The sequence below is a fragment of the Macaca thibetana genome, chromosome 7, assembly GCF_024542745.1.
Source record: "Macaca thibetana thibetana isolate TM-01 chromosome 7, ASM2454274v1, whole genome shotgun sequence".
NCBI lineage: Eukaryota > Metazoa > Chordata > Mammalia > Primates > Cercopithecidae > Macaca > Macaca thibetana.
In genome coordinates, this window is record NC_065584.1 from 26,523,342 (window position 1) to 26,539,870 (window position 16,529).

Sequence of the window (16,529 nt, forward strand, 5' to 3'; positions counted from 1 at the left end):
CCTGGTTTTCAAACCAGGAAGCGTCTTCCCCAAAACCAAGAAATGAATTCCACTTCCACCAAGGTCTTTTGTCACTTATGCCGGGTCCCTGCCACTTACCCTCTGATTTTCTTCTGATTCTTAAAAGCACAGCAGTGGCTTGGGTAAGAAAGGTCAGCCCGTGTGAGGTGAAGGAAACTCAAGGAAAGTGGAAGTTTCTTAAGAGTCCAGGTGTTTCTTGCTATCAGTTCCTTCAGGTGCTCCAGGCCTTTGGATGGAAGGGCAGTAACACTGGTATGAGACACGTCCCTGGGAGGTAGAGAACAGAAAAATGCAGAGAGGTAGTGAGCAGCCAGGGCCTTCTCAGCCTTGGCCAGAAAGTCAAACAGGCCTGAGGTAAATGGGGAGATGACATGCTCCTTTCTTATACTGAGTACAGAAGCTGAGCTCCTGGTCTAAGGAGGGATGGATATTAGGCTCCTAAGTCTGTGTTACAGGAACTCCTTGGAATTCCAGTATCCATCAGTACAAATGCTATTTCTACGGTCATTTTATTCTATCCATCACAATACACACAAACCCTTGGAATCAGAGAGAGATGTCAATTTTACTCTGCAACATGCCACCATGTGATTATGAAAGGGTCTCAAGAGGCGAGAGAAATAAAGTAGAACAAAGACAAAGGGGCCTACCTTGCTATCAGCCGCTGTGGGGACTAGAGTTTGGGGACTGATAAACTGATCACTGATATGAATCAACATCAGTACCATGAAAATCTGATAATGATGCAGACCTCGGAGTCATAACCAGTTACACTGGGAATTCATGACTGAAAACAATTCCCCTGCCCCCACCCCTCCAGTGTCTTTAGAAGACTATAAATCAATTCTTGGAAAGAAAACTCAAATGTTGATATTAACAATGTGAAATCAGATTCAAATCAGTTCCGAGAACAATGGGGTAGGGGGTGGCGGTCAGGCTGGGAACAGTGTAGACATCAGTGTTAGTTACTAAAGTAGAATGAATTCATGGCATTAGTGTGGCATTCTCTGCTCTTTTCTGAATCCCAAAGAGTCCAGGTTCCATGTCTTGCTCCATCATTTTTATTGGCACCATTAATAGCTTGAATAAATCCATGAATATTTAACCTAATATCCCTCCTATTTTATATTTTGTCAATTAAAATATTCCTCATAGAAGATAATTCCATTTAAAATATTTAATATAATTAATAGTATCCGATTAGCGAGTGAATTCCATTATTTTCAATTTCTCCCCCACATCACTGTCATTGGACTTAGCTGGGATTTACATTCTCAAGGTTCAAGGCCTTCAGAACATGAAGCTCATGTATTAACCCCATTCTCATCACAGGGCTGTCACTCTTGTGAGGAAAGTGTTGGTGCGGTTGCTATTTTGTTTTGTATTTAATTAAAAAGTATATATAATCTAGCATTTCCCAAATTTGACTGGTGGTAAGAATTACCCTTGGTGCGGCCGGGCGCGGTAGCTCATGCCTGTAATCCCAGCACTTTAGGAGGCCAAGGCGGGTGAATCACGAGGTCAGGAGTTCGAGACTAGCATGGCCAACATAGTGAAACCCCATCTCTACTAAAAATACAAAAGTTAGCCAGGTATGGTGGCATGTGCCTGTAGTCCCAGCTACTCAGGAAGCTTAGGCAGGAGAATCGCTTCAACCCGGAAGGCGGAAGTTGCAGTGAGCTGAGACCACGCCATTGTACTCCAGCCTGGGTGACAAAGTGAGACTCTGTCTCAAAAACAACAATAACAAAAAATACCCTTGGCTCTTGTTTCTGTATTATCCCCAGGTGATTTTTAACATTAGACATTTATAAACTGGCATAAATAAACACCTTTGCAGTTAGTGAGAGAGTGGAGGGACTTTTGAGCCAGAGTTAAGCACAGTTGTGAAGCAAATGAAGCTGGGTTTGCTCTCCTGCCTCATCTGTCCTTTTTGAGGCATGTCTTTCTCTTTTAGCCATGCTGTCTTCAAGGTGTGGCCATCTTTCAATTCCAGCTTTCTGGAAGCATCTTAGGTTGCTCTTCCCAGTGATGCTTTCATGTCAGAGCATCTCGTGGCTCATTTCCTTGCTTTGTTGTCTGCTAGATACACTGATTGTGTGTGTTCATCTGAAAGAGTTGATCCAAGTAATGTGCTTGCATTTTAACACATTATTTCTTGAGAAAACATGTTAGTAATTATTTCAGTTACTGCATGACAAAACACCCCAAAACTAAGCGGCATAAATCAACAATCTTTTTATTATGAGCATAAGTTTTATGGATCATGAATTTGAACAGGGAATGGTGGGGATAGGTTGTCCCTGTTCTGTGATGTCTGGGGCATCAGCTGGGAAGATCTGGAGTCTGGGATGACTCAATGCCTGGGGGTTGGGATTATCCGCAATTTCCTTCACTGGCATGTCTGGTGACAGGGCTGAGGTGACTCAAAGACTGAGATCAGCTGAGACTGTTGCTGTGGCTACTCCAGGTGGCTTGATCTTCCCACATTACATCAGCCAGATTCTAAGAGAACTATCAAATTCAAGGGCAGAGGACATACAGTCCACCTCTTAATGGGAAGAGTGTCAGAGAATTCGGTGCCTTCTTGTAAAACTGCCCTAATGATCTAAGTGATGGAGACAGCATTGAGGCAGATAATTTGGGGAAAAACTGGCAGTTTATCACTCTGCAAATCAGCATTTCTAGTCCAGGGATCACTCTGGACCAGCATCAGAATCATTTGTAATACAGATTGAGACATGTCCCAGACCGAATGAATTATAATCTCTGTTTGTGGAGCCTGGGAATCTGTATTACTTAAGATGCTCTCCAGGTGATTCAGAAGCTGGTTTCAATTCTCAAAGCATTTTTATGAAGCAGGCAGATACTAAAATTCAGACAAAGAAATATCTCTTTGTGTCCAAAGAGATACAGTGAGCCAAGGGTGGCGTCATAATTATCATTTGGGTCTAGAGAACTCAGCTTCAGTGTCCCAGGAACTAGACTTCACTTTCAGGTCTTTGGAGTCTTTGAACACAGATCCAGGTGCAGTAACTCTCTATGGACTCATTAGGAAAATGGGAGGGAAGATTTGATTCCAAAGTTTGTCTGAGTATGTGTAATGATGTATCCCAGGTGGCCTCTAAGTTAGGTCCCACTCGGGCTGAACTAGGAGGGTGCTTGTTCAGGCAAGGAGAAAGTACGTGTGGGGAAATGTGGATAAAACTTATGACAAAAACATTTATCACACAGTGGGTGCTTGGCATATGGTAGGTCCTCAGTAATTGTTAATTTCCGCCTTGTCCCAATTTGAAGTTTATCTGAGCTCAAGCCAAAAGCAATGAAGTTGGCAAATACAGCTCCAGTCCAGACCTCAACTTGTAGATCCAATTGCTTATTTGATATCTCCACCTGGGTGCCTCACAGGCATCTCCAACTTAATAGGTCCTTTCAAAACTTAACTTTTCATCCCTTGCCCTCAGATCAACCTGCTCCTCCTCTATTTCCCCCCAACATGGTAATTGACACTCTCATCCACTTGACTGCTCAAATTAGTAACCTTGGAATCACTACAACATGTTGGATTTCCTCAAGACCATTGTCCCATCCACCTTTAATCTTGCAAAACACCTATGATTCTGAACACTCCAAAGGAATCTCAAATCCATGTATTTGCATCTCCAGTGTAAGCTTTCTAGTCCAAGCTAACATTATGTCTTACTGCAATATCTTTCCTGTCCAGTTTTATTCTTTTTCAATCCATTCCTCACATAGTAGCCAGAATAATCATAAAATGTGAAGTGAGTAATGTCACTTTCCTGCTTAAAGGCCTACAGTGACTTCTCAATGTACCATGAATAACATCCGTGCTTCCTGCCACGCCCTTTAAGCTCTTGCAGATCTAGCACTGGACTACCTCTGTAACCTCATCTCAGAGCTCTAAGGCCACTTACAGGCAAAATTAGAATCTATTATACTTGAAGACATCTTAATCCTCACTTGTCATAGTTCTAAGTATCCATTAGGCATGCTGCACCTTAAGTGCTCCTGTGCACTCCACCCACACTATCTCTGCATTTACAGGGTCAAGCCGGGGGAACAACCGCCTTTTTTCTTTTTTGATTTAACCACCCTTGCAGTGATCTGCAGTTTTAATCAGACAGTCTGGTTGCTATCAGACAGAAAGGTAGGAGATCCTCTATACTTTCCTATGGATCTAGCACTGCCTGTCCACCCAAAATATCTCAAATATAATGATTCTTGCCTCGAAGCCTACTGGAATTTCTTTATTTCTTGTCTTCCATCTATCATTTTCCAGGGCTTAAAGCTTCTATGTCCTTGTGGAGTCTCTCTTGCCCTTGCCTTACATTCATGCTGTGAATATTTACAACAACATGAAATTGTGCTGGAACTCCCCCACCCCGTGATCAGATGTCAGCCCAGCTGTTTGCACATCTACAGTTTCATTGCTACCACCTTAGTTTAGGTCTGAACTATATTTCACCTGAGTTTTGCCAAAACTTCGTGACTGGTCTCAGAAATCTTCCACTATTCCGATCTTAGGAACTCAGGAAAGAATGTTTTTTCTAAAGGACATTAGGAAAGACTTAGGAAAGAATGTCCTTTCTAAAACACAGATCTTATCATATTGCTTTCCAGCTTGAAATCCATGCCTCCTATAATATCTACAGATTGAAGTTCAAGTTTCCTAGGAGACTATTTCCCCCCCTCCCCAATGGGAGTCTCTTTCTGAATCTTGTGTCATCTTTTTTCTTGATTTTCTCTTCTAGAGCACGTTTTCAAGTAATTTCTTAGGCCGTGTGAGGGAGATATTTTCTGAGTCTTTTGACTTGTTATTACTTCTGGAAGCTTCTCAGACCTTCTCTTTATCCCTGATGTGACATTTCATGAAAGTGTACCTTGATAGGAATCTTTTTCCATTTATTATAATGGGCACTGGGGGAAGAGAGGCCCCTTCAATCTGAAGACCTTTGTTCTTCACCTCTGGGAAATTTTCTTGTATTGTTTCTGGGATAACTTATTCTCATTTTATCTGTTTTGTCTCTGGAATTCTTAATAAGAGGAAAAGTCACCTCCTGGTCCCTCAGACATATCTCCATCTTTTGTTGGAATTTTCTCCTATTACTTTTATTATATTGCCTGGTAAAATTCCTTGAGTGCATCTTCCATCTCTTCTATTAAATTTTTAATTTTAGCTTCATGAGAGCTGGAATACTGCCTGCTCTGTTTATTGCCATATTTTTGGTACCTAGACTGGTGTTTAGCCAACAGAAGACTCTCAATATGTACTTGTCAAATACTTGAATAGATTTTTAAGAGAACTTTCTTGTGTTCTGTTCCTTTTAAAAACAGCGTATTTGGTCGGGCGTGGTGGCTCACGTCTGTAATCCCAGCACTTTGGGAGGCCGAGGTGGGCAGATCACCTGAGGTCGGGAGTTTGAGATCAGCCTGACCAACATGGAGAAACCCGGTATCTACTAAAAATTCAAAATTAGCCAGGCATGGTGGCACATGCCTGTAATCCCAGCTACTTGGGAGGCTGAGGCAGGAGAAAATCGCTTGAACCCAGGAGGTGGAGGTCGCGGTGAGCTGAGATCGCACCATTGCACTCCAGCCTGGGCAACAAGAGTGAAACTCCTAAAAATAAAAATAAAAATAAAAGAATAAAAAATTAAATAAAATAAAAACAGCATATTTGAGGAAGCATACCCCTTTGTTTAGGATCATGGGTTTTAAATTCACACCATCTGGACTTAAATCCTGGCTTCTGCACTTACTTTTAGTCACTTAAACTTTGCGTGCTGCAGTTTCCTTGAGTTTGTTGAACAGTAGCTCTTAGTGTCTTCTCAATAAATATTAGCTGTTATTATTATTATATATTTATTATTATTATCATGATTATTATAGTAATAGGGATGAAATGTGTTCTCAGATTTATCTCGGGTCCTTAATTATTGGTTCTTTCTCATTTCTGTGGTGTCTTTGATTTCTCCAGGCTTATTTCCCCCGCTTTGTGTATCTTGGTTTTGATCTTCCGTGTTAGGAGCATTCATTGACTGGTGATCTCTGGTTGCACACTTCATATTTAAGAGGATGCTTTTCTGTTGGCAGACTTTGCTTTAGGGTAATTGTGTAGGGAGCTGGCCATTATGCTGGTAGACCCTAAAGTGCCAGAATGTGAATGTCTTTTTTGTTTTAGGATTTCTCAACTTCTTCAGCTTATTGAGGAGGTACTTAGCTGTTAGAATTCTGCATAAATAGAGTGGAGGATTAATGTTTCCAGATATAAACTTTCAGTTAACCCTTCTGTTTTCAGTCCCATGTCTTACTCTTACCACATGCCGTACCCATCACCTCTAAGTCCCATTCCTCCCAGAGATTTTACAGGGCAAGACAGCAGTCTCTGACTATGCTCCCTCTGAGTACTGTGAGTTTTGCCTTCCTTCTCTTCTGTTTTTCTTCATTCTGAATTCTGTAGCTCTTCAGGCCATGGATGGGCTCTCACCTGTCTTCTGTGAATGTATGTATAGTAAAAATTCTTGTGGTTGTATAAATAGGAAAAATTCCTTTCTCATCTTTTTAAGGGGATCTCAGGAGGGAGAGAAAATAAAATCTTAGGTTTAATGCTTCATTGTAACTTTTAATCACCACTGTATTTAGCACACAGAACTGTGCAAGAGCTTGGAACAAATACTTGTTGAGTACTGAGCCACATTTGATAGTCTCCCAATTCTGGAGTTGTTGGAGAATAAATCTCAGTCTGAAGAGATCCTCAAACTCAACAAGTCAGGAATCATTTTAAGTTATTTGAGGCTGTATTTTTTCCTACTCACCCAAAGTTTTGTTTGATTACTTCAAATCCAGGATTTTTATTATTATTTATTTATTTACTTATTTATTTATTTGAGATGGAGTCTCACTCTGTCGCCCAGGCTGGAGTGCAGTGGTGTGATCTCGGCTCACTGCAAGCTCCCCTCCCGGGTTCATGCCTATCTCCTGCCTCAGCCTCCTGAGTAGCTGGGACTACAGGCACCCGCCACCACGCCTGGCTAATTTGTTTGTATTTTTAATAGAGACGGGGTTTCACCGTGTTAGCCAGGATGGTCTCGATCTCCTGACCTCGTGATCCGCCCACCTCGGCCTCCCAAAGTGCTGGGATTACAGGCGTGAGCCACCGTGCCCCGCCTAGGATTTTTAAATAATGTACCTTCTTTCCTAAAATAAACCTGTCAACGTAGTATTTTTTTTTCTGAGTAAGAAGAATATAAAGAGTTGTTATGGGTGATGAAGGGGTCTGAAATCACTTATGGATGTAGCCATATCGATAGAAACCTACAAGCTGGAGGGCTTCCCTCTGTTTTGTTGACTCTGGCACTCTCTTCAAAGAGCTCATCAAGCAATGGGCATTGAACTCCATGAGAATTTGTCTCTAGCAAGTATTTACTTGTAAATCAGAATGCAGCTGAGCTGAGTCTGGCAGATGGTTTGAAGTCTAATTGCCTAGGTCGTGGGAATAATCTCGAGTTAAGTGTCTAATGAAAGTAACAAGACCTGAATTTGGAGAGAGTGAGTCCTGCAGTGTTATATACAGAGAAGAATATCATGAGATTTTAATGATGCCAGGGAAAAAAAAGAGCTAACTATGTTTAATGTCATAGGAAGAGCAAATTGCACCTCAAAAGCAATTATGTACTCTAGTATCCCCAAACATTGGAACTATTTTTATTTTTTGAGAGATATTTGGTCATTGATTATTATTTAAGATTAACTTATGATGAACTCAATTGCAAATTAAAGAAGCGCTAATTGGCTTGCCAGTGTTCCAACAGCAATTGCAAGTGGCTTTTCTGTTTGCTTGTCATGAAAGTAAGTTTTCCCAAAGGTCAATATGTAGAAGCTGCTCCATTATAAATGTGCAGTTACATCTGTAAATTGGTAGATGAAATGCATCTAAGAGCAGAAAGATTAATTTACTGTTTAAAATGCAATGTAATTAATTTATGAATACTGAATTGAAAAATAAGTTAAAGAAGTTTAAAAGGTATACACTGAAGACAGTGAGCTTATCTATTAATATGTTTAAATAATTTAGAAATGCAATATGCATTTATTTAGCAAGTACAGAATGTATTGATTGCTGTCTAGGTCTCAAGTATAGTTCTAGAAGCTAGGGCTATAGCAGTAAACTAAACAGGCAGAAATTCCTGCTGTCCTCATGCTTACATTCTAGTGGAGAGAAAGGTAACTTTTTCTTAAAAAGTGAAGATACATAGTATGTTAGATGACAATGATAAGCACTATGGGGAAAAGGAAAACAGGGAAGAGAAAAGGCAGAGACCAGGAGTGGGTCACAATGAGAGATGAGGGGACAGTGTCAGGGAAGGCCTCATTGAGGAGATAGTTGAGGAAATGTCTGAAGGAGGTGAGGGAGACAGCCAAGCTGATACCTGGGGCAAAAGCATTGCAGGCCAAGGGACCAGCAGTGTAAAGACTGTGAGGAGTGCACCTGGTATGTTTGAGGAAGCAAGGAGGCCAGTGGCCTTGTAGGCTGTCAAAAGAACATTGCATTTTCCTGGAAGTGAGATCAAAAGGCTGCAGAGGAATGGTATAATCTGACTTATTTAAAAAGGATCATGCTGCTGCTTTGAAAATAACCAGAGTGAGCAAGGGGTAGAAACAGGGAGACCAAAAATAGAGAGGATGGTGCTTTGGACCAGGGTGGTAGCAGTGGAGACACTGAAAATGGTTGGAGTTTGTAGGTATTTGAAAAGTAGAGCCATTGGGACTTTCTGATGGATTGGATATGGGGTATGTGAGAAACAGAAGAGTTGAGAATGACTCCAAGATTTCTAGTCTGCAGCTGGGAGAATGAAGTTACCATTTCCTGTGATGGGGAAGGCTGCAGGTGAGGTAGGTTTGGAGAGAATGATCAGAAGTTCACTTTTGGGCATGTCAAGTTTGAGATGCCTATTGGACATCCAGATGGTGACGGCAGGCAAGTGGTGTTTGATGAGCATAGAATTTGGGAGAATTGTCTGGACTGGAGATTTCTATTTGGGTATCATAGGCTTTAGGTAAAGCCATACAAGTGGATAAGATCACCAAGGAAGTGAATAAAGATATAGATAAAAAGAATATCAAAGATGGAGCCCTGGGGCACTCCGTCTTTAAGAGATCAGGAAGAAGAGGAAGAGCTAGAAAAACAGAGTAGGAAGGAACAATCAGAGGTATGGATAAAAACCAAGAGAGAGTAGTGCCTTGGAAGCCAAAAGAAGAATACATTCCAAGGAGGATGGAGTCAGCAACTGAGTCAAATGCTTCTGAAATAAGTACTAATTGGCCATTTGATTTAGCAACCGTGGAAGTCACTGTTGACATTGTAAAGAGAGTTTTAGTGGCATGGTGGGAAGTGAAAACCTGATTGGAGTAAGCATAACAGAAATTGGGATAGTTGCTGCAAAAAGGCACAGATAAATAGGGCAGTAGGTGGAAGCAGATATAAAGGAAGGGGTTTTTAAAATTATAAATATTTCAGTATTTTCCTAAAAATTAAGTAATCTTTTTAAAAGAAATAAAATCTAAAACAATAACTCTTTAAGGCCATGTAATAGTCAATCAGTTTTCCAAGAAAGGCAAGGTAGTTCTTACCTTGTTTAAGTCAGATCCAAATAGATATAGAAAAGGTATCCAATTGATGCCTCTTAGGTGTCTTTTAATCCATATTCACAAAATATTGTTTTAAGATGGAAGAAACTACAGCATGTTTACACACTGATGGGAGATAATTTAGTAGGGAGGGAAATACAGATGATTAGGAAAGAAGGGAGAGGATTGCTGAAGCGATGCCCTTGAGTTTTTGAGAGGGGATGGGATCTAGGGCCCCAGTGAAGGGGCCAGCCTTAAAAAGTGACTTAAAATACAGAAAAGAGGAGAAAGGATGTGGGTGTAGATGCAGGAAGATGGGTAGATGTGGTAGTGGGACATGAGGAGTTCTCTTTGGATTGATTTTATGCTCAGTGAAATGGAAATCAAGGTGATCAAGTGGACATGAGAATGAGGAAGAGGACTAGAGAACTGAAGAGAGGGGAGGCCATAGGACACGGTCATCCAATAGAGTGGGAGAGGGAATGGGGAAGTGGGATGTAATCGCTGTGCAGCAGGTAGAGCCTGCTTTGGGTGAGTGATTTAAGGTGAAACCACTTGCCATGTTCAGCTGCAAAAGCCCAGGCCTGCAGCAGGTGGGTGGTTAGACCTAATCAGGGTTGGACTTGGCCAGAAGAGGCTGATGAGACAGAGAGGCAAGGTTGTTAGTTGGCTGTGTATACAAGTCAGTGTTTTTAATGATGGAACATGGCATTTAAGCTGCCTAAGGAAAGAGTGAGGATATGAGGGAGGTGAGAGACAGTGAAATGTTAGTAACAGACTGTAGATCCTGGCAGAACCAAAAAATTGAAGGATTAATGTATTCTAAGGAAAGAGATAGAAAGAGAGCAGGATGTTTAAGATTAAGGTTATGGAGGCTCTGTAGTCATTGGTCATGACAGGTCTAGTGAAGCCTGGAAGTACAGTGGAGGGCAGGCTTGTTGTGGGAGTGGAGCTCAGAAGTCAAGGTATAGGAAAGATAATCCATGTGGATATTGAAATAAATAAAGTTAGGACAGGAGCAGTGTTGGAGGGAAAAAAATGGTGTATATAGGGTTAGGGACTATCCTCTGTTTCAGTCATCCCTGTGGGTCTTGGAGCATATCCTCCATGGTTAAAGGGGGTACCACTGTAGGCAAATGTCTAGAACGTCAGATGGTAATAAGCATCATGGGCAAAAATAAAACGGGGGAGTGGGATGAAGAGTGGTGGGCAGCTTTCGAATTTAAATAGCGCATTCAGGGAAGACCTCAATGAGAAACTTACCCTTAAGCAAAGACATGTATCAGGCAAAGGAGCCAGCTATGGATATCTGGGGAGAGGGTTCTCTGGGAGACAAAACAACTAGTGCCCAACCCCTAAGGTGGGAACATGCCATGTATCCTATTCAGTGTGGCTGGGGTAGAACCAGGAAGAGGAAAGAAATAGGAGGTAGGATGAGAGACTACGTGGCGTGGGTGCGCGACAAACAGCATAGGTCTTTGAAGGCTGTTTGTGAGGACTTCGTCTCTTTAAAAATGAAGATGATAAACCACCACTGGAGGCTTTTAAGCAGAAACTTAAGAAAATGATTAAGTAAAGTTGCAGAATTACAACAGGTACAAGAATAATCTTACATAAAAGGGGTTGACGTGATGTACCAGGAAGAGATTGTGTTTTAGAGTTAGTTAATACTGAATATCTATCCTAGTATTTCCCTTACGGCCAGGTGACCTCGCGGGACTTACCTGATATCTCTGCACCAGTTTCCTTATGCGTTAAATAGGAATAAGAATACTTTCTATTGAATACTTAGGCCCAAAATGATAGACTGTAAAGAACCAAGCACAATGCTAATGCTCAAAAATGACTTATTATTAATAAGAAAATTCCTGTCTGACTATTCAGAAAATTGATCAGAAATTATGAATCATTTCTCAAAGTCTATGTGTACAAATAAAATTGCTTTGTAACTCAGATATTACTATGATCATTTCTTATAAGCCTCTACTTTCCATGATCTATGAACTCTTTCAGCATTTACTATTGCAACATAATGGATTCTGCAACGGAAAACTGGCATATACTGTAAGTTGGTGAGTCAGCATTCTACCACACGGTGACAAACGGAAACCAGGGCAATTTTTAGTCCATTTTCACACTGCTGATAAAGACATACCAGAGACTGGGTAATTTATAAAGAAAAAGAGGTTTAATGGACTCACGGTTCCACATTGCCTCCTGCCTCACAGTCATGGCGGAAGGCACAAAGCAAAAGGCAAAAGGCACAAGGCACGTCTTACCTGGCGGCATGCAAGAGAGGAAATGAGAGCCAAGTGAAAGGGGGAACCCCTTATACAACTATCAGATTCTGTGAGACTTATTCACTACCACGAGAACAGTGTAGGGGAACCGCCTCCATGATTCAATTATCTCCCACTGGGTCCCTTCCACAACATGTGGGAATTGTGGGAGCAACCATTCAAGATGATATTTGGTTGGGGACACAGCCAATAGTCAGATGCTGAAACACAAGCATAGCCTCCTCCTCAATGTCGAATCCCCTCCCTTCTCAACCTCACAACCCCTAACCACACCCAAAATGATCATCATCATAGAGGCAAAAGGGTCAGGCTCAATGCTACTTGTGTGAGATAAAAGGTCCACTTTTTTTTAAGTGTTTATTTCTTTTAGACTCAGAGGCAGAATGTAATTAACAAGATGGATTTCCATGTCCTGGCAGAGATAGTGTGTCATATGACAATGCTTCATTATTTCCTCCCACCTGTTCCAGGAGTGAACTCCCAGAAGAGTGAAAACATTTATTACCCATCCACATTTACTTGGGAAGAACTGTGTGCCTAATTCTACATGCTAAAAACTGCTTTTTGTGTTTCTGTTTGTAGGTTATTTATTCAAAAATTTAATCCAAGGTTGATTTATACCTCTCATTATTTAGCCTGTTGCCAGCATCCTCTAATTAATTGTAAAATCACAAGTAAAACCTGCTACAGAACATAGTACGTATGGCTTTTGCTTTACTATTTGGTCCTATGCAATCTTGTTTCACTTCCTTCGTTATACAGATAATTGAGACTTGAAATGGGCAAAATCACCCAAAATTGAGAAGAGTGGTGTGGAGAAGTCAGAATCTTTTGGGGTTGGAAGGCTGAAATCAAATTTATGTAAAAATAGCACAGAGCCTAGCAGGTACTCACTAACAGGTAGAGTTATTTATACATAAAATTGCAAAGAAGGAACAGTGAAGAAGTAATTATTGTCCTACTTGCTCAACAAAGAACAAACTTCAGATTCTTTACTGTTAAGAGCTCCTGGTTAAGGAGGGATAATTAGTTAATAAAATGGTTCAGAATTTACAAGGTTTAGAACATTTTGGCAGTGTTGTTTTCCTAGGATTCATTCTCAGCAAAAATTCTTTTATGCTCTACCAGTTTTTATCAAGGTAAAAAGCCATTACTTAAATAAGTAACTTTAGCAAAACCATGCTAAAGAAATATTTTATGAATTTATGAATTATTTTTAGAGAAGAAAAGCTACTCTAGTTTACTTTTTGGCCTGGCATAGATAGGAAACATTTACTCAGACTGAATCCCCTGATATAAAATGCATGACCATTTGAGGCCATTGCTCTAGACAGTGGCTGCCGGTGTTTTGGAGAACTTTTACTTAAAGTAAAAATCTTTCGGGGATGATAGTAGTTGCACTGTTAGTCAGTTGAAGAAGTACAAAGGTTTGTATGATTTTGAGGATTTTTGCACTAACTGCTTTATCCCTCTCCCACCAGCAGGCAGCCCACTAGTTGGGGACAGCTCTACAAATAATTTCTCCAATAGTTATGAAAGTCACATTGCCAATATAGATTGCTGTGATTTAATATATTAATTCTTTTTTCTCATAATAGTGGCTATGGTAGTAGGAGATGCTACCGATCAATAAATTAGGATTTTGGGGAAACCAAGCATCCTGAGTTGTCAATGTGAAAATTCCTAGGGCTGAAGTAGACCATTCCCTGTTCTTGTCAAGAAGTCAGCATGCACACCATTCTGGAAAGATCATTGCCTACTCTCTCTCTTCAAATTCTTTCATGATTTTCCTCACAGCCCCTTTGCTGTGCCTCTGGGGATGTGGGCGTGTGACTTAGGAGGGATGACCTACTTCAGTTGCTTCCCTAACAACTCAGGTCCTTTGACATGGGTCTGGCTTGGTGCCCAAGCTAGGCAGTGCAAGATGTCAGTTTGTCTTGTGTTTGCAACTCATTTCACAGTCAGTGAGCAGGGCAGCCTAGCGTGCAAGCCTCCCCTGGGTTTGCGTCTGCAAGAGGTTCCCTTCTCCAAGGGAGCTGCACCAAGAGCTTCACTTGGTAAGCACAGAAAGAAAGTCAAGGAGCTCCAGGCTGATGAGGTATTTGGAGCTCAATTTCCCTCCCATCAGAGGGAGATCCAGTCCCTGTCAAATTGCCAGGAAGTACAGATTAGCAGTCCCAGCTCAATGGCTGTGACAGAGGTATCCAGGAATAATACAGTCAGGGCTGAGGTGAATTGAGGGCCACAAACTTTAATCTGTTATACAACTGTTACTACTACTTCCACAGGGGCCATCCTTACCTGCTGAGGCAGATTAGGTTGTCCATAATACGATTTCAAAACACCATTCCAACCCTATCCTTTCGCCTGAATTATGTTATTTTTTTCCCTCTGAACACATCCCATATTTTCCTATAGACGTGGCTTTGTTTTCTCTCATAACTCTATCACTGTTGCAATTCTGCCCCTCACCTGAAGCTCATCTCAAATACTATCTCCTTCAATAAAGCTTTCGCTGATCACCCTAACTAGAAATGGCGTGTTCAGTCTCTAAATATCTCCTATGGCTCTTTTTACATTAAACTTATGTTACAGTTACTTATTCACATTTCTCCTAAATTTGACTGTAACCTTTTCAAAGCAGAGGCTGTGTCTTATCCTTCTAACTACTGGACCTCAATAGGTGCTTAGTGAAATGCCTGTGGAATAAGTGAGTAAATGGACCATTTCTACTAGGGTTGGCAGAGAGCTGGTGGTCAGGACCAAAACTGATTTTATTTAGGTCAAAAATTTTATTCTGGAACACAATTGAACAATATAAAGACAAAAATCCAATAAAAATGGGCGAAAAATTTGAACAGAAACTGGGTGAAAGAAAATATACAAATAGCTGACAAGTGCCTGAAAAGATGCTCAACATCATTAATAGTAAGGGAAACATGAATTAAAACCACAATGAGAGACCCACTAGAATGGCTAGAATTTAAAAAAATGACAATTAAAAGCACTGGCCAGTATAAAATGCTCATACCTTGCTGGTGAGAAAAGAAAATGAGACAACCCTTTTAGAAAGCAGCGTAGCAGTGTTTCCTGTAAAGTATACGTAAAGACATATATATATAGAGAGATATACATCTATCCTATTACCTGTCAATTACTACTAAATTTTTATATTAGAAACATAGCATGTCTATGGGAGGTAGGGTGAGGCATGAGGGAACTTTCTGGATGATGAAAATGTTCCAAGTCTTAACCAGGCTAGAGTAATATAGCTTTGTCAAAACGCATCAATCTGCACACTTAAAAAACTGTATATGTTATTGTATGCAAACACATATTGTATTTAAAACGTGTTTGCTCAGGATCATCCTAGAAAATCATGTATTCACCTGTGTTCTTCAGGCATGCAGGAAAGGACTCTGCCACAAATTTTCAGCCACCTATTAGTATTATCTTGTGAAGATCATGAAGAGTTTTAAAAAAAAGAAAGAAAAAAAAAAACAAGAAATATGAGTGTGCCATGACCCTTGAATTAATTTGATCAGCTAAAACCAAGAAAAGTTTATTTTTGAAGTTTATTTATGTTGATACCTGTAATGCAAACTCAAGGATATTATTACAGAGATTTCCTCTTCTTAGGAGGTACTTACTCAACAATATGCTAAATGCTGTATTAAAGTGGGTTACATAATTTAGAATTTAGAGAACTCTGATTATTATGAAAGGCATTGCATTTCAGTGTGTTCTTTTCTTTGAGATTAAAAACACCAAGAGATTCTCTTTCAAAATAAGATAAAAAGAAAACAAGGTAATCAAAAATGGAAAGTATAAAAATGGAAAATGAGATTGCATATCTTGATTAAAAATCAATCAAAAAACATTATACTTCCAAACTAAATTTAAAAGTCTTTTTGAAAAACAACAAGTATTGGATAATAGATCTTCTGACTCTAGATATTGCACCTGTTTTAAATTAGATTATCGTTTGAGAAGTGACCTTGAAAAACGCTGATTGAGTGGATAAGTTTGGTTTTATTTTTGTTGACCATTAGACATGACTCCAGCCAGTAGGCAGAGCGAGACTTTAAAAAAAAAAAAAAAAAAAAAAAAAAAAAAAAAAAAAAAAAAAAAAAACCTTTATATAAACCTTGTATATAAAAACTTTTATGAGGCAGAAATATATATGGCATCTGATTCTCTTTTCTTTAGATGGAGTTTAAGATTTTCCAAGTTTGGCTTTTACAACAAATGACAATGAAATCATGGCTATTTGATATTTAGCTACAATTCATCCAATATTTATTGACCACTTTCTGTCTTCTGTTTTGAGGCAGGAAGGTTATAAAAAGTATAAGACACTGCTTATTTCCTCTAGAATCTTAAAGTCTAATTATGGAAAGAAGATATGTGGGAAAAAATAATGGAGATTTTGACAAAAGATGAAGACAAGAATTAAAGAGATGTCACACGTCCTTGCATGATTAGTTAACAAATTCATTTTCAGACAACAGTTATGCTTGGAAGTTCAGGAATGAGACTGGACTCTTCTTTGTTCATTTC

At 39.9% G+C, this 16,529-nt stretch overlaps 1 protein-coding gene across 3 annotated transcripts in view; it reads right to left on the reverse strand.

Moving 5' to 3' along the window:
* Positions 1 to 16,529, reverse strand: part of TSHR (thyroid stimulating hormone receptor) — a 181,562-nt gene that overhangs the window by 6,443 nt on the left and 158,590 nt on the right. For all 3 annotated transcript variants that reach the window (XM_050796237.1, XM_050796236.1, XM_050796238.1), the window contains one exon: positions 100 to 288. In XM_050796237.1, the coding sequence (XP_050652194.1) occupies positions 100 to 288 (189 nt within the window). The remainder of the gene's footprint in view (positions 1 to 99; positions 289 to 16,529) is intronic.